The 18,248-nt window shown below is 39.0% G+C and overlaps 1 protein-coding gene across 3 annotated transcripts in view; it reads right to left on the bottom strand.

Annotated features, from left to right (window-relative positions):
* Nucleotides 1-18,248, bottom strand: part of ASAP1 (ArfGAP with SH3 domain, ankyrin repeat and PH domain 1) — a 146,416-nt gene that overhangs the window by 67,335 nt on the left and 60,833 nt on the right. For all 3 annotated transcript variants that reach the window (XM_057429851.1, XM_057429852.1, XM_057429853.1), the window contains one exon: nt 4,427-4,499. In XM_057429851.1, the coding sequence (XP_057285834.1) occupies nt 4,427-4,499 (73 nt within the window). The remainder of the gene's footprint in view (nt 1-4,426; nt 4,500-18,248) is intronic.

Below are 18,248 nucleotides of genomic sequence, written 5' to 3'. Positions count from 1 at the left end.
TACAGTGTGGAACAGCATTGGTAGACATGCAGGTAAATGCAAAATGCTGAACGACAAACACAGGTTTCATAAAAATAAATGTTTACTTAAAAAAAACAACTACCCACCTCCAGTGAACTGAACACATGGTGGCAAGAAATCCACATGAAATGATCTGTCTGGATTTCTGAGAAGGTCTGGCCCCCACCAAAACAGGAAAAAGGAATTCAGCTAAGAGGGATAAGCCTCACACAGAGGCATGGTGGGGGAAAGGGAAGAATAGAGTTCATTTTCTCAACAGAGGGAGGTCACCAGTGAAATCCTGTATGAAACAGTGACAAGGCCCACATCACTTTACAACACATGAGTTCGGAAGTAAGATTCATAGTGATAAACTTTGTTGTTCTTTTCCATACAATACTAGAAATTATTCAGGGAAACGGAAACAAAAGCTGACCCTAAAGGTGACATTAATCTGTCCAAACACAGACCTCTACAACAAAGGTACCCATATAGGAGCTGCGGGTCTACCCCTTCTCCTTACACTCAACACAGGAAAAATTACAGCTCAGCTCATCTTGCAGTAACTGCAGAGGCAGTATCTCACCCTAGAAATCTCTACATACATGCATTACTTGTGCACAGAGTCTAGAGCAACAGGCTCACAGATGGGTAGCTCCCAAATTATATATGGAATCCCACGCTGAATGGCCAGTGCATGAACATGTGCATTAGGCAGGGTAACATTTGAGGGAAAACACTTCTAACTTCAAGAAACAGCTGTGCAACTAGACATTATAAAGAAAGGGTCTTGGGTTACATCATCTTGACATTCAATATCAAGCAAAACAAAGCTGAACATCAGAAATTATTAAGAAACACAGCATGCAGCAGGGCAACATAGAAGCATCACCCTTGTGTGCTTAAACCCTTAAGACTGTATGCAGTTCCAACTCTGTTGCCTGAAATTCACTCTTCTTCCTCCTTGTTTTTGAAAAGAAAGTCTATGCTGCCTTGGAGGAGAGTAAGGATGATTAAATGCACAGTTTCTGTAAAAAAAAAATCCCCAACAATTAACCTCAAAAAGAAAGATATTGTGGGTGGTTATGGAAACAATTCAATTCAAAAACCTATTTCAAGAGATAGGATGGATGGGACTGAATCAAGTCTTGATTCATCCACCAAGAAGTCCTCTGTCACTACTCAAGCGAGCTTTGGCACTTTCAAGCCCCCTACAAACCCTCATGCCCCAGAACAAGTCCCTCAGTTTCTCATCAGCTGTGTCATTGTGGTGGGCCTGAGGCCAATGATTTAAGACATGGATAGGGCCAGTCTCCTCATCAAGGGACTTAAGGCCTGAGGACCATGATCAGCATCACTTAGCAAGAGAACATTTAACAGGGCTGATGGAAGACTATGAATGATAAAGATTTCCATGAATTTAATTTCTTTAGACAAAATGAGCTGTACAAGTCTGCTAACAAGTACCCAGCATCATGGTATGTGTCCCGACACGGATAATTCCTGGCCTTCAGATCACTGTGAGCTGAGAAAGTGTTTGAAAATAATTAACTTATAAAAATATACTCCCATCTTTGCACTGTTCTACTCCCTCAGGCATCTGCTGTTGATCACTGCAGGAGGCCATGTGGACTGAGCTGATCCAGCTCAGTACTGTGGGGCTTGCATGGAGCTTTATGGTTTTATTTCTCTATTGTGTAAATTCTTTTGGCTATATTTGGGAGTTATACCAGGGAAGTAATGAAAAAGAGCTATTGAAAATCTGCAACAAAACTAATTGTGCAATCCACGTCTGCTTCAATTCAATCCAAATGTTATGGGAAAGCCAGTCAGAACAGATTCTCTAAGAAGTTCAAGCACCGCTCACATAAGATGGGTTCCTGCTTACAGATGCAATCTATCATGTCTGAAGTAAACAGCAAGGCAGATAAGGAGGAAGTGGTGAGAAAGAGGCACCAATTTCTGTGTCTCACTGGATTTCATAAACAGTACTTTCCCAAACAGTACTTTCAGATTGGGAAAAAAGGATGAGGCTTTTCTAAGGGATTTCCACATTTCTGGGCTGGTATGTTTTCCTTTCCACTGCAGAAGGTCTAAATCTAAATATGACAAATGGGTGAATGATGTACACAAAAAGCAGAAAGTATTTGGGGGACATCTAAGCTCTCTTTGTAACATAAGAGAGTCCCTTGTGACCCACCATTCAGCAATGAAGAGGAATGAACCAACACAACAGAGAGCTAAGGCTTTCTGAAGAATTCTGTATGAGATACTGCAGCGTGTGAATGCTACTCTTCAAACGTAACTCCAGGCAAAAAACAAACCAAACCCCCCACTAATATAGCCCCAAAAATCCTACCTATAATTTTTTGTAGGAGTATGAATTGGATTACTGAACTGGAGAGAGAAGAGTTTCTATTGCCTCTGGATAACCACTTCTCACCAGCCCAGCTGAGTTCTGAAAGGAGACTATGAAGCAAGGGAGTTTTTAAAAAGACATTTCCTACTCCAGTAGTTTAAACACGGCCTCACCTTCTGGCAAACAAATTTGTGAAACAAATTCCAATTCTGAGATCTCAAACTGTTGTTCGAGGCCTTCTTTTGAAATACAAAAATAGTCAATTTCTTCTTGAACTGATAAACAACACTGCATTTTACAGCTGGTTTTAGTATGGTTTAAGTGAAGTTAAACATCAAAAGCCACTTTCATCACTGAAGCATAAGAAAATAGCTGGCTTACAGGCAAAATGAGTTTGAGTTTTAATTCAGTTACTTTATACTCACAAGGTTTCACACACATAACACATGCTTTCGGTCTTGCTTTTACTAACACTAGTTCATGTTTCTCAATTACTGTATGACTGTCTCCTGTGCACACCTTTCCCTGTTATAGTGTAGCCTATCACCAACAGCATTCTGAAGAGGGAGCTAGAGTATTGTGCATAGCGCTTGCTTTACCCAGAGGAAATAATAGTTACTTGTACCTTTGAAACCAGACTTGTCAAAAAAGGAAATAATTCAACCTGAAACAAACAAAAACTCAGCTACCTGACTATCTCTGGTCCTTTTGAAATATAAAGGTAGCCAATTAAAACCATTAACCAAACTTCTATTGCTTTTACTCTATGTGAATGATTCATGCCATAGCATGGCCTACTTACTGAAAACAGTATTACTTTTATTATGAGGCTCAAATCAAATTATAACTAAAATGCCTAGTATCATTTCTGTATTTCAAACCAGGCAGAATACTTTTTGTGTGTTCTGCAGTTTTCAGTAGGTTGGAAATCTGGTAAGTAGGTACTTCCAAAATAGAAAAGCTACTTTAAGCATCTGAGTACTTCTATAAGCACAGAACTAAAATATCCACCCTACCAAAAAGTAATCTCATTTTGTATCAGGCTTCACAGTCTATTGGGAAAACATTCATCAACAACTGAAATTACAGAAAAGCTAATTAAAACATGATGCTAGTAGAGCAACAGTATTAGTGATTGGTGGAAAAGTTAGGACCCTACCATACATTAAAACACTCCCACACTTCCATAACCACAAGTTAATGGTACAACACACAGAATAGAACTAACACCACTCAGAAGTGGCTCTGCATAAGGGAAATACTTGCTAAACTTAGTACTATTGCTAGGGAATACGAACTGGGCTTTTATAAAGTTCAGTGTTTACAGCCAGATAGTTATTACAAGGCGTACAGCTCTGCTACCGTATCTGCCTCTGGCACAGTGTTTAGACCTTAAGAGAAGCAGAGGTAGAAGCCAGGTAGACTTTATAATATCTCCAAAATCTAATTTGTACATTGATCTGTGCTTGATCATGATTTGTTACTAAACTCAAATGGATCATCAGTTCACATTCCAGCCACCTATCCTCCCACAAAATTACTTCTACAGTTCCAATAAAACACTGACAGCGTCTTCGAACAAACAACATAATGACAAATCTCCACTATTTTAGGTAAGAGAGGAAATACATAATTTTTACTGTCCGTGTCACAAGGGGAGAGCACGTGTTGAAACAAAATACATCTACCTATAGATATTTCCTTTTGTTTTTTAAACCTTTTAGCAAGTTCTCACTCTTGTATCTCTTAGAAGTGCACTCCGTAAATGCAGTCTAGAATGCTGTTGTCACCATTCTAGCTGGAGGTAACTGCTTGAAATATCATCACAGCAGGAAAATTTACCCATGGGAGTCCTCCCAGAGGCCTTTGAGAAGGAATTTGAGCGTTTAAGAACTGGAAAGCACATATATATGAGGTATAATCAGAAGCAAAGAAAGCATGTTTCTACATCCAAACACTTCTGAGCAGTGTTCTGCTACACACTTCAACGGGATAAATTGCAAGACACTTCTCAAACTGGAAATCAAATCCTTAGGTTTTCATGTAAAACGTAAAACAATGTCTTACCTTGCCCCGAATTATATATTGCTTTCACAGATTTTTTCACCTTCTGTAGAGCAGTTCTGTCTTGATCCAATGCCTACAATATCAAGAAATAAACAAACTTTCAATATTTACTTCAGCAATCCACAGAACGCCAGAAAATTAGTTTCACAGGCTGGAAACAACTGCCAATACAACAAATCCAGCCTGCTGGAGGGTCTGAGGTCATTCAACCCCTTCAGGACTAATTAAAGAACTGAACTGAAAGTGCTCTGGCGGTACAGCAGAGCACTAGTGACAGTGCTGAAAGGCAAACACTATGTCAGTTTTTTTAAGGGAAAAACATTTATTCAAATTATGTTAAAAAAAAACAAAAAACAAACAAAAAAACGAGAAATAGTTAGCAGATGCTTCCACAGCCCTCCAGTTTCTACTAAATTAATTGTTAACTTCTGTGGTTTTCCAATAGTAATAGTCTTCCAATTATAGAAACAGATTATCACACTAACCTCTTGCACTTAACTCCACAAGATAATTTTAGAAATAGAGCAGATGAAAAATATCAAAAGGACTAAGATCTGATTTTGTGCAGCATCATGCGACTGAAAGGAAATATTTATCATAACAGTCAAACATGTATTTTCAGGATTCCATAATTCTGAATTTCAAGTTCTCTGCAATAGTTTCAAAATCCAGACTGAAATGTTACTAAGCAATAATGAATTCAGGATTAGCTGTTTAGGTACTTTCCTTTTTAACCAACGTCACTCCTCCCTACCCGCTCCCAATCTGATTTAAGGCATCAAATCAGCATGAGAAAGAACTACTATGATAAAGCAGAAAATAAAAACAAAGCAACCATTAGCCTAGACTTGTGGAATCAAGAAACTTAAAAGCTACTGTCCTTCACAGGCCCTGTGTGCAGCGATCCAGTTAATTTCACTGAAGCTATCCACAGAGAACACACAGAGAAATGCTTAAATCATTTCCTGGGTTTTTTTTCCCTCCCATTTAGGTCATAGGCAATTCCCCATCACCAAAAGCAACATCAGATTAATAATCGCAAGTTTTAATGAAGCTCGAATCATTTGCCATATTATATTTATGTCCAAATCACTGAAGATTGGAGAACTTCTACTCAGGTTCACCGTTGGAGTAGCAGTCCAACTGTGCCTGTTTGCTGCTGTAGACAACAAAGTTCCTGTTGCAGAGACCCTGGGGTAGAATATTATCCAAACCGTTTAAAGCTTAGAGCTCCTGTGGGTCTGGTACCTGGAGACTGGCACACTAAGGCAGAATGGCAGCTACTCCCATAGCAGGATGTACATCACCACAGAGGGTTACTACACGCAACACTATGAGTGAATACATAACCAGTGAGCAGAGCTTTACTGTCAAAGCTGAGATAACTACATTGCACTAGACATTGAAGCTCAAAAAAAAAAACAAAACCAAAAACAAAAACCAACCCACAGCAGGAGCTCCAGGTCAACTGGAGCGTTAAACAGTGGAGATGGTCATGCATGAGAATAACACTCCTAGGTAAGTTCAAGTGAGTGTTTCACTGTATGCACACTTACACCCTACAGCACAAATACAGAGAATGGATTGAGAACGCCCCTGAGGAGAAGGATTTAGGGGCGATGGTTGATGAGAAGCTACATAATGACTTGGCAGCATGTGCTTTCAGCCCAGAAAGCCAATCAAATCCTGGGCAGCATTAAAAGAAGCATGACCAGCAGGTTGAGGGAGGGGATTCTATCCCTCTGTTTGGCTCTCATGAGAACCCACCTGCAGTATTGTGTTCAGCTTTGGGGGCCCCAACATAAGAAGGATGTGGAGCTGTTGGAGTGAATCTAAAGAAGGCCACAAATCTGATCAGAGAGCTGGATGACCTCTACTATGGAGACAGGCTGAGACAGTTGGGGTTATTCAGCCTGGAGAAGAGAAGGCTCTGGGGAGACCTTAAAGCAACTTCCAGTACCTAAAGTGGGGCTACAAGAAAACTGGAGACATGTTACATAGAGATATATGTGGGGACAGAACAAGGGGGAATAGCTTTAACCTGAGTGCAGATTTAGATTAGATATTACGAGTAAGTTTTTCCCTGTGAGGGTGGTGAGACACTGGCATAGGGTGCCCAGAGAAGCTGTGGCTGCCCCATCCCTGGCAGTGTTCAAAGCCAGGTTGGATGGGGCTTGGAGTAACCTGCTCTAGTGGAAGGTGTCCCGGCCTCTGGCAGGGGATTAGAACTAGATGAGCTTTAAAGTCCCTTCCAACCCAAACCAGTCTGGGATTCTATCATATATAGATAAACTAATTAATTTATTTTGGAGTGGTCCAATTTTAACCAAACAAAATGTTACAGTTGAACTGTATAAGGATCTGTTGCAAAAAAAGATGCAGTATTTCTGTTAAAAACCACCATATTCTCATATCACACCAAAAACCACCATATTCTCACATCACACCACTTCCATGGTAGTTAAAACTAAAACGTTTGGAACCACAGAATTAAAGTTCTTTCTAATATTATTTCTCTCTAGTTTTCAATTTGCAGCAGAACAACAGATTCAAACACTCAGAAATGTAAATGCCATTATTTCTTTTGCGCCCAGTAAAATTGTGGATTTTATTTGACTTCCACCTTGACAGAAATTTTTTGAGTTTAATAAATTAAGAACTCTGTGTTCCTTTTCCAGACAGTGCACAGCAGGTGATTCTCCTTAGATTCCTTTGCAAACACTGTCAAAAGCTTTTACTTCTGTCTGCATGCTATGCCAGACTGCTGTTATACATTTCTACTGAAGTTCTATCTTCAGTGACCAGAAAAATATGATTCACTTGTCCTTGGAGAGTTTGAATGCAGGATATCCTAAGAATTTGAAGCAAGTATCTTGGAAAAAAGACAACCATTAACACTGATGAGATTTCAGAGATAAAGCTTTGTACTAAATTCTAATATTGAAGCAAACTGGATACTCAGGAAGAGGAAACAAATACAAAAACTCCAAGAAAGACAGTACGTGTTCCTAATGTTATCAATCTAGAAGTCTAGGACAAATGGACTAGAAAAATCTTTCAAATTGGATCTGCTATTAAATTAAACTTAATCACCAGTGTGGGAGCAAGAGGAAGGGAGCATTCATTATTTTAAGAGCAATCAATGATGAAGCGATACACAGAGATGACATCCACTGCCTGAAGGAGCCAGTGATCTAAGTCAGAATAACATCACAGGTCAACCTTGTGCTTTTATATTTGCAAATAGGAACTTTATGTGAACTAGTTCTTCTTTTAGACCAAAACTCTCTATATATCCCTGCACACTTATAACCCAATACCTGGGCAGTATGTGGAATGCCTACTGAAGTGGAATCCCAAGCCTGCATAGGATTCTAGGTACACACAAACTGTTACCTAGGGGGTTTTGGAGTGGGTTTTTGTGGGGTTTTTTTGATGGCTGTTTTTTGTTTTACATAACTGTAGGCAGTTTGTGTCCAAGTATAACACATTCCTTTTGAATGTCATTTGCTAATGACTTTTAGCTGCACCCTGCTGTAAAGGAATTAAGCTGCACTCAATGCTCAATTCAATTATTATTCCAGAGTAAAGTTACCTTTTAAACATGTTAAACTAGACAGAACAGCCCTTGCTTCCCCCTTTAATGGGTACTCCAAGGTGTGCTTTCCCCCTAAATTTTATTTTCCAGCATTCAGAATACTAAATATTTTTACTCCCCATGTTTGAAAACACAAAGTCTGATCTTTCAGTAAAAGGGACACTTACATCATTGAAAACTACAATGCCTTAGAGAACCAAGGAGTCTCTGTGACAGTCTCTAGGTATTCAGATGTATTCCCCTTCCTACCTTCCTACATACTGAACTCTTCCTTATCACCCTGGAAAATGCTTCTTTCTTCATTTCTGTGATACCAGTTCCCAGGAGGCCTTTTTAACTTCTCTGAGAGATCCTTTTCATACCATCTTATGCATTCTGAAAAGACATAATCTACTAAAGTTACCTGCAACACAGCTTTACTACCTCTTGGATGAACAAAGCTTTATTCTTGACAACAGTCATCTGTGAGACAACCTCTATTTTTATTTAAAATAATGCAAAATTAGGGTTCACAAAAACTCCTGACACATATTAATGAAGAAATTAAGGAAAAAACAAACCCCATTCTATTTAGTCTGCCTATATAAAATTAAGCAAGGAAAACTTGCCCCTCATACATAGCAGGTTTGCTGCACATGATCTCTGACATACGCCCTGTCAAGGTTTCATATTGCTGCATTCCCTTACATTGAAGCTTATGCTCAATAAGAAAACAGCCTGATCATGCAAGATCAGTCTGGAACCCCCCCAGACAGTCACCTCAGATTTCATTTCTCCTTTTGGTCAAAATTCAACTACTTTGAACCTGGACTGCAATTTCAAACCACCAACCTCATTCAGATCTGTACTACTGAAGAAAGTGGTGCCTCTTCTTCATACCAGAGAACTCATGTTGGCTACACACTGTGACCCAGTTCAGTGACTGCTGTGATGACCTTAGCTCCAAGAAAAACAGAGGCTCCTTATGAGCACTGTGGATGTAGCTCACCTTCCATCAGAGCATGCACACTGGCAGTGATTTGTACTTAGAATGACCACTTCACATTCAGAGGCAAGACTTCTTACAGCACCCTCCTTCTCAACATGTACATTTACTGATAGCTATTCATACAAATATAAGAACTGAAAAACTTGTCCACCTGAAGAAACAAAACCAGAATAATCTGAGGGAGGAGGAAGGTGAGTCCTACCAATGGATCACTGATGTACATAACTTTGTATTTGCACATATACTTTTACCAGCATGACGCAGCACACACGTCAGCAGCAGGTCAGAAAAGGGATATGCTTACATCCCATAACCCACGCTGCAGTCCTCTCTCTGAGATGAGGCAGAGCTCTGCAGACACTGCTTTTGCCTCTCTTCTGCTCTTTAAAACCTGACCTCTTCTCAGTAAAGGCTGTTTCTATTCTTGGGCCAATTTTAATAGCTACTGAATATTATACCAGAAACTGTACTACTGTGCAGTGTGTGAAGTGCTCCATTCTGGATTGTTCTCAACATTTCATATATTAAAACCTGCAAACTCATGTTTAGATAGACCACATTGTTTCTTTAGAACCTTCTATCTTTTCATTATGTATAAATACATATATATTTGTGTGCCTACATGTGGGTAGATACCAATATGTGTTTGTATGTATGCATACGTACATCAAAGTCTATATATTAGGAATCATACTTCAGACTATCTGATGTGGTTATTACAAATAAATATTAAAAAGATGGACTGAGCAACACAAATATCTTCCTTTCTTGATTGATGTAAAACTACTGTTACAGAAACTGATCACAAATGCAGTTCAAGTACATATTAAATCCAGCTCTGCTATAAATCAGTATGATCCCAGAAGCAGATGCACATTTGCACAGAGGATGCTATGGCCCCTTCAGCTCACTCAACCTACTAAAACATCAAACATGTTTTATGTACCCTGAAAACCTTTACAATTTCAAGAAGAAAAACCCCACTGATTTCTGATTCAGCCTTATAAAGAGTGGCTCAAGGCACTGACAATCACATTAATATGTCAGCATACATTATTAATTCCTCCAAGTAGATTATTACCCAGAGATGCATTTTCCAACTGGAACAAACTGCTCAACCTCATATCAGAGAAGGTTTAGAATTTCACCCCATTTGCAGGAAGTTTGCCCTATAGTCTATATTTGTCCATATTCTACCACTACTAAAACCCACCCACAAAAGTGATATACCAAAACAGAAGTGTTTTAAACAATTACAGTATTTTGCACAGGACAAGCCCATGAGAGAATTTGGAAGGCTATGAGAGCATAAGCAGTCTGTGCACTCAGGACAAAACCACTCCGTGTATTTTAAGAATACATTTTCCTATATTAAAACACCAAGCAATAAATGTGAAGTACAAGATATTTGAGGTTATAAACATAAATGGGTATACACATGCTTTGTAGTGACACAGGTTGTCAGATACAAGATTCATTATTTCATAGAGAATACACAGATGACACACTGACTTCAAGGGACTATAAGCAGCAAGTCTTTCACTTTTCAATTCATACACTGATCTAAACCCTGGCACAGAAGTGACTGACAGTTACTATTGCTTGCACTGGAAAATACAGTTACTGTGTCTGCTCAAGTCCCGGTTAACAATGTCCATACAACATGGCAGAGCAATGGCACTGTACAAAGTTATGGCTCTTCGGCACCAGGATCAGTTTTCTTCACAATAAAATCCAAACTTCATCAAATGGATAACAAATGCAGATTAGACAGCGTGTTAAATTATTACATGCCACAGAAATTGCAACTATACAAAACCCCACCATTTCCCCAGTGAAATACAATCAAAGCAGAAGATAAAAGTCAGGTGCTGGCCCCTTGTAGCTTACCCACTCAGACAGGAGCAGACTACCAAATTCACTTCATTCTGTATGTGGAGAAGCAATTCAAACCATCCTTCCCGTCCCTCCCTCCTCACTCAATTGGCAAAGTACTGGCAAAATCTATTTCCAACTGTTGGCCTCAGCACATGTCTACATGACAAAAATAGGGGACTGGTTAAGAATTTTCTAGAGACTATTAATCCCTTCATGTAAAAGATCCCAAAAGGATCCAAATGAGAGAAAACAAACAAGATCAACACATCAGTAAGCACTTGGCACTGTAATAACTGCTGCCAACATCACCTCGTACACTACTGTGTACCAGCTATTCCCACTGAGACCAATTAAAAGATAATATTTTTTTTTTTTAAATTGTGGTTTCCCTGAAAATTGGAAGCTTCAAGAATTTTCATAGAATCACAAAATGGTTTAGGTTGAAAAGCACCTTAAAGATCATCTTGTTCTAACCGCCCTGCCATGGGCAGGTACACTTTCCTCTGGACCAGGCTGCTCAAAGCCTCATCCAAACTGGAGTTTTTAACCATAACCAAGCAGGAATCAAATTTAGGAAATACATTTTTTCCAGTAAATCTTTCTTTTCAGGTAATGCCAACGCTTAACAGCGATCCATTAGCTGAACTTCCCTCACATCTCCTACTGTCAGTTACAGGGCCTGATGCAATGCAACAGCCTCCCTCTTAGCTCGCATATGCAAGAAATATCATCAGCCCTTCAGTGCTATAAAGGTCACATTAGATGAGCAAGCTCCTCTGTGTAGTCTCTAGAGAACTGCAAAAATAATAGTCACCAAATTATTCTTCAAGCATTACTCAAACGGAAGCTGAGTAGATATTGCTTGTAAAACCTCTAAAAAGTCCAGTATTGCTAACAGCAATTGGTTTTGACAACTGACCTCTGGGCTCCTCTTTGCAATCAGACTCCCACCCAAAGCCTTTTCTGAACATAGATACTAATTGCTATCTATATGTGATTATTTCTAGATGAAATGGAGTTAGCATCACATTTTTCCTAATGAGCATGGAGCAGCCGTTTGATCTTGTGCACATTCTGGCACATTTGGGAACACTTAACAATATTTGGGGAAGTTCCTTCTTCAGGTTCTCAGATGAGTTACATGAGCATTTCTGCATTCAGCTCATTTTGTGCACAAGGTACCTTTAGGAGGTAACTGAAAAATAAAATGATGAGATTTGTTTCCAGATAAAATGATGACACAGAACACATTCATTTTCTACCTTCTGTTGTGTAGGAGCTGCTGAAATGCCCACAGCTAGTGACAACACTTGAAAACATCCAGTGACAGACAGAAAATTTTCCCCACAGGCACAACTTGCACTGGGTAGAAACTAAGCTTGGTGATAAATACCACAGAATCACAGAATGATTTGGCCTGGGAGGGACCATTAAAGCTCATCCAGTTCCAATCCCCTACTATAGACAGGGATATGTTCCATTAGACCAGACTGCTCCAAGCCCCATCCAGCCTGGCCTTGAACACTGCCAGGGATAGGGCAGCCACAGCTTCTCAGTAGAAATAATACCCTTACACTGGCAACTATGTACCTTGAACTACCTGACCAGTTGAACAGTTACCATTCATTACATCCAAACTCACTGCAATAGACAGGGCAGCTTTACTACTACTAATTACAAGCCTCAGACAGCAAAAGCAGTGAAGAAAACTTTCCAGTTTTCATGTCACTACAGCACAATTAGACCTATTTCTTACTTCAGCAGCACTCACTAACATGTTAATGGGGTAAAACATGGCTAAAGCTCAGAAACTAGCAAACACATAGCCAGGTCCACACTTCCCATGATGACACCGAGCAAGATTCCCAAGTTGCACCCACAACTTTTGCTAGTGTTAAAGCTGCACAGCACTAGCAAGTGATTGCACAGGACTCAAACAGAACGGTCGCCTATGTGATACATGCTTCCATGTTTAAAAATAAGCAGTTCAGTTGTGCTGTACTTTTTAGTAGTCATGGCATATTGTCAATCTTTTTTCCTCCAAGTTGATCCTCCTTGTCCATGTCAGCAATTACTAAGTACTGCCTGAAAAACACAAAGGGAATGATCTCAACAACCTAAGACATAAAAGCCTATTCTGTCCCTGTGCTCTGCAAACCTCTCCCAAAACTTTTTTCAAAGTCCAGGGGAAATACATTACTCTGTATTGTATTAATCTGAAATGTATTACTCTGTGTATAACACAGACCTTGCAAACTATACAGCATTCTGGGACACTGCTTAACTCAGTTTCATTTTGTCACTCAAAGTAATGCTCAGACTCAATAAGACTTCAATCTTACACCATGTTAAAGCTGTAACCACCACTACTATGAAATTTGGAGCTGCGTTCAGACGACCAGTTAGGAGAGTCTACCATCTAACTCTTCTTACAGTATGTAATGTAGACTGACACTATAGGACAACAGCAGGAGAGAGAATAACAACAAAGTATCAGTATTCTAGAAAATAAGCAAACGTTCAATTCTTTGTTGTTTTTAAGGCAAAAGTTAAAAATGGAATTAAGATTTACAATAAATAGCAGGAGCTGTGTTTCTAATCATTATGATTAGACTTTGACTAGAGCCGATTTAAAAAATGCACAAGAGGGGGTTTGAATCTCTCCTTCCAAAAACAGAAAGTAATCACAACAGCATAATTGAGATGTGGAGCATTAGAGCTAAGCTTGAACTTCCATGCCCTGTTCTTCAATACAAATGTATTCTCTGAACATTTAATTTAGGGGGGGAAATTACAGAACAGGAAACATGATAACCAGAATAGTCAATTCTAAAACTTTAATAAAAGCCTCATCTAAAAACCTCCTCCTCCTATATCACCTTTCACTCCTTTTGATCAACGTGCAATAGGCATTAGAAAACTAAAATGCACATGTCATCTTTGCTGTGGTAAAGAAAAACAGACCTAAAGAGCAAGACAGGCCAAAAACCCCCCATCCCATAAATATGTAATACATATTATGTAGTGATATGTATGCTTTTATCAGTAGAATCATTCTATATACTACTGAAGACCAGAGTGAGATCTGCTTTCTCAATATCCAAGTAAAATCCAGTGGAACAAAAAGGGATGTCCAGCCTAAAGGAAACCCACTTGTCCAATCAGATTCTCCAGGGTTTGTTTGAAGTGGCTGGCACACATGATGAGCACTGGAAAACCAGTTAAGTCTAGAAAGGAACTTCTGACTTCCATACAAGTGCATAAGCTACAGCAACCAACCAAGGGGGAAGAAAATGATACACCAGCACCACTGAAATCCTTAATTTGCCCAAACTGCATACATGACCTGACAAAGTAATTGGGGCAACACAGAAGCTACCACTTTCCCTTCCATGAGGAGAACACTTCAAATAGAAACTTTAAAAGTATTGTTTTAAAAATACAATGACATTTATATGAATTTAGCAGTAATTTCCAGTATGTTAGGCAACAGTACAAGTGCTTTGCAAGGAAACTGCTACTTACTTCAGAGCATCTTTCAACATAGTATTGTGTTGGGTAAAAATAGTCCCACGCTAGTTCTGTTTTAAGACTGTATGAGAGAACAGAAGCCCTTAGAGAATATTCTATACATTTTCTTAATATTAATCTTCAGACATATTTGACATCCACAATCCTAAACACACCTAAGTTACACTAGCAACAACATAAAAATACTTACTGTCAGATATTAAAATAACTACAGTCTTCCATTCAGAAAATGCAACTGATTTGTCTGATCACAGATTTAACTGAATATTGGTAATACAAATAATGCCACATTCATATACAGTTGTGCAAGCAGCTGAACAAAGAACTGTTTTGCCAGGGAGTATTTAACTGCCTCCTTACCCCCTCACCCCTTAATTTTATGACACTTCTCAATTATATTCTTTAATCATTTTGGGAGGCACAGTGAAACAGCTCATGCAAATTAGCCAAAAACAGAGGAGTTCTCAAGAAAAGAAAAGTCTTAGATGGGAGAGAGGTAACTGTTTGAGGACCTGGAGCTTCAAAGGCATTCAAATTCCACAGATTCAAAAGCAAAACTTTAGTCGAAGATAACAACTTCCCCATATACACAGCACCAAAGTAGAATGTTCAGGTTCAGCAGAACTAGAGAAGATCATGCACAATCATCCTTTTCTTCCTCAAGCCAGGGCTTAAATCACTCCTGCCAACACTTATGCTGGACTCCCAGGCATACACCCACCCTGACTATCAAACACCTGCGTAACAAACCCTGCTCTGTAAAATAATACTTGTCAGATAAAACACAGGCCTTGCACATCATCCACATAGTGAATCATAAAGGACTTTGAACACAGCAATGAGCATTAACTTCTTCAAAATCAATATTCTTGCTCTACTAATGACAACAGCAGCTTACTCAGTAACAGCCACATTCTAGCAGCAGCTCTTGACTTCTAGTTTATCTTGCTAGAAGTAAAAAACCACCCCAACAAAACACCAAGAAAATACCAAAACCCACAAAAAAAAAAAACAACAACCACCACCACCAACAACCAGTTAATCATTTCCTTGTGACATTAAATATTGTATGGAAAGTAGGTTTTCAGTCTGTTTACTCTCATCTTCCCCTTTGGAAGAGGCATTCCTACACCCATATTTCAGACAACTACTACTTATTTGAGGGGATTTAACACATGGATCCCTGAAACTTGTCTTCTGCAAAAAGAATCAAGGAAGGCAAGAGTAGAATCAGCTTCAGTGAATCATCAAATGGCATATCCCACAGGATTAGCTAGAATATAAACTAAAGCACTCGGGGCAAAGCAAAGGTTGGAAATAACACTTTTGTATACAGGAAGAATTGGAAAACACCACTGAGAAGGAAAATATTGTTGGGTTTTAGGTTTATTTTGTTTGCGTTTTTTTAAACAGCAGTCTTACAGCTGAAGAGGATATCTATCACTTCAAAAGCATACAGGTTGGCAATATTCTACTCTAAAATAAGGAATCCAATGTATGATTCAGGATCAAGAAAGGAAAAGCTCATGAAAAACAAGACTGCTACTACAGGATAACAGGGGTGCATGGACAAAGCTGATCATTACCATGTAGCCTTTCATTCTTGTATAATATGTAATTAGAAAATATAGGATATAGAAATAAAGGATAAAGCAATTGGATAGTTTAATACCCCCACCCCACCCCCCCCCCCCGAGTTGGAATTACATAGGAAACTCTACTTAATTGAACACTAAGTTATTCATATTTTAGTCCAATGATTTTTAAACTAAACATTAGTTTTACTGTGGAGGGATTGTGTAAGTCATTAGTTTATGGCATTTATTTTAAAGTTACCATGGTTCTCAAAAGCAATACACAAATTCCAATCCACATTAAAAGTCATATTAGCTAACCCTAATGGATGCAGTTAGTCCTTATATAAAATTAACACTTCAACATCAGTCTTAAAGATACTCAAGAAGCTCATACAATGGTTGAATGATTGCACATAAAAACCAGACAGACTGAGGTATGGGAACAAGAGGGGACTGCAGTATTTTAAGTTAGGGCACAGCAAGCTCTTGCAAGGTTGCAAAGAAGCTACAAACAGAACATATGGGATATAACACAATGTCATCATCAATGAATGTAGCAGCTTTTCATCAACACTTTTACTTAGCTGGAAAGAGTTTCTTAATTTTTAAATTTCTGTAGCTTCTTCAGTTTTATTTTTTAATGAAAAAATTAAAACCTCCAAATGCAATTTAATTCAGCGGAGGCATATGAATGAAGATGTAATTTTTTCCTTTTCATTAAGAAATAACAACTGTTCCACTGCTTTGTATGTCTATGAAATACAATAGTCTTGTAATATACACTAAATGTATGCATATGGTTAAAAGATTCTATTTGGAACACAGAACAAATGTATAGAAAAATGGTAATATCATGAATATTTGGACAGGAAAGATTAAAAGGTTAAGCAAATGAAGATTAACATCAATGGCATTCCACACTCCAACTAGAATATTATGATCAGAAGCAACAGGTCAACAGGCAACCCTGCAGGCTTTTGTGGGGAGTATGTGGTAGCTCCACAGGACCTGAAAGAGGTGGTTTTCCCATTTTCCTCTGCCAACCAGTCACTAGTCCCACTACCCTCTGTGTACCAGCACACTACTGGTCAGAAAATCACGAAGTCAAGGAATAAGATCAGATGAAAACTGCCTTTTTTGTTGTGTTACGGCCAGCACAAAGGAGGGCAGCCACACACATGGTGGCTCTACCCTTAGATGCATGAGCTTATACTGAAATAGATTATGTGACTGTAGCCTGAGAAGACAGATGATCTTTAATATTTCAGCTACAGTAAGATCTGTTCCATCCCAGCTGCATCCCTTGCAATCCACCTACTTGTGATCTGTGAAGATACACTTTGAGACTGTAAAACTTGGGTGCTTAGAAACCAACTCTGTGAAAAAGCAGCAACATTCACACATGTAGGAGTTAAATCCAATTTCCTCCTTCGCCAGCAGGGGTGACTCAGGCCACAGATCTCCTTTTAGAATCTCACATTCTTTCTCTTGATTTTAAAATGGTTATACCCCTCAGAAATGCAACTATTTAAAACTACAGTATCTAAGTGGAGCTCATGATGTCTTTTCTCACGATCTTCACAAGTGCTTAAACCATTGCTGAAGCATGGACTGGAGTTTTACATTTGCAGAATTACTGCACTTGATGACACCAATTCAAGCCAAATCTGAAAAGCACTTCAGGCAACTTTTAGCGTGCTGTACTATTAACTCTCTAGTAACCTAGTTTAAATACCTCCTGCTACTTTCAAAAGACCATTTATGCACTACACCACACATCACCTCCAAGCAAGCAGCACTTCCTCTCAGTATGCTCCTCACTCAGAGTTATTTAGTAAAGGTGAGTTTAAAAGGCCAGAAGCTGGCCTTGACAGAGAACTAAATAGAAAGAAAACACTAAGTGGTGGAACAGAAGTTGTAAGAAACTGACAATACGAAACCTTGTATTTCCTTTCACAGAGCGGCCCCTGCTAAGTCCCACCTTCTCGTCCCCATTACCTGTCACAGTAAGTGCAACCCTTCAGATCTCTGAAGCAAGCACAAAGTGCTTCTCTTGGTGACAAGCACATGCCAAGACAGAGGCTGAGCATCCTGCCTGACCTCACAGGGTTATAAAATCCCAAATAGCAAAGAGAAGTGGGCATCCAATGGCTGAACACAGTCTGTTCTGACACAAAGGGCAGAGGACTTGAAACAAATCAGCAGGTAGCAAATTCAAACTAAAAAGCTAAAAACTAGAAAAGCAGAGTG

The sequence above is a fragment of the Pezoporus wallicus genome, unplaced genomic scaffold (genome assembly GCF_028554395.1).
Source record: "Pezoporus wallicus isolate ANWC-B61680 ecotype Strahan unplaced genomic scaffold, APGP_CSIRO_Pwel_v1 contig_7545, whole genome shotgun sequence".
In the NCBI taxonomy this organism is placed as follows: Eukaryota; Metazoa; Chordata; class Aves; order Psittaciformes; family Psittacidae; genus Pezoporus; species Pezoporus wallicus.
The sequence above is the reverse complement of the archived record's forward strand: the minus strand, read 5'-3'. Positions and strand labels throughout refer to the sequence as shown.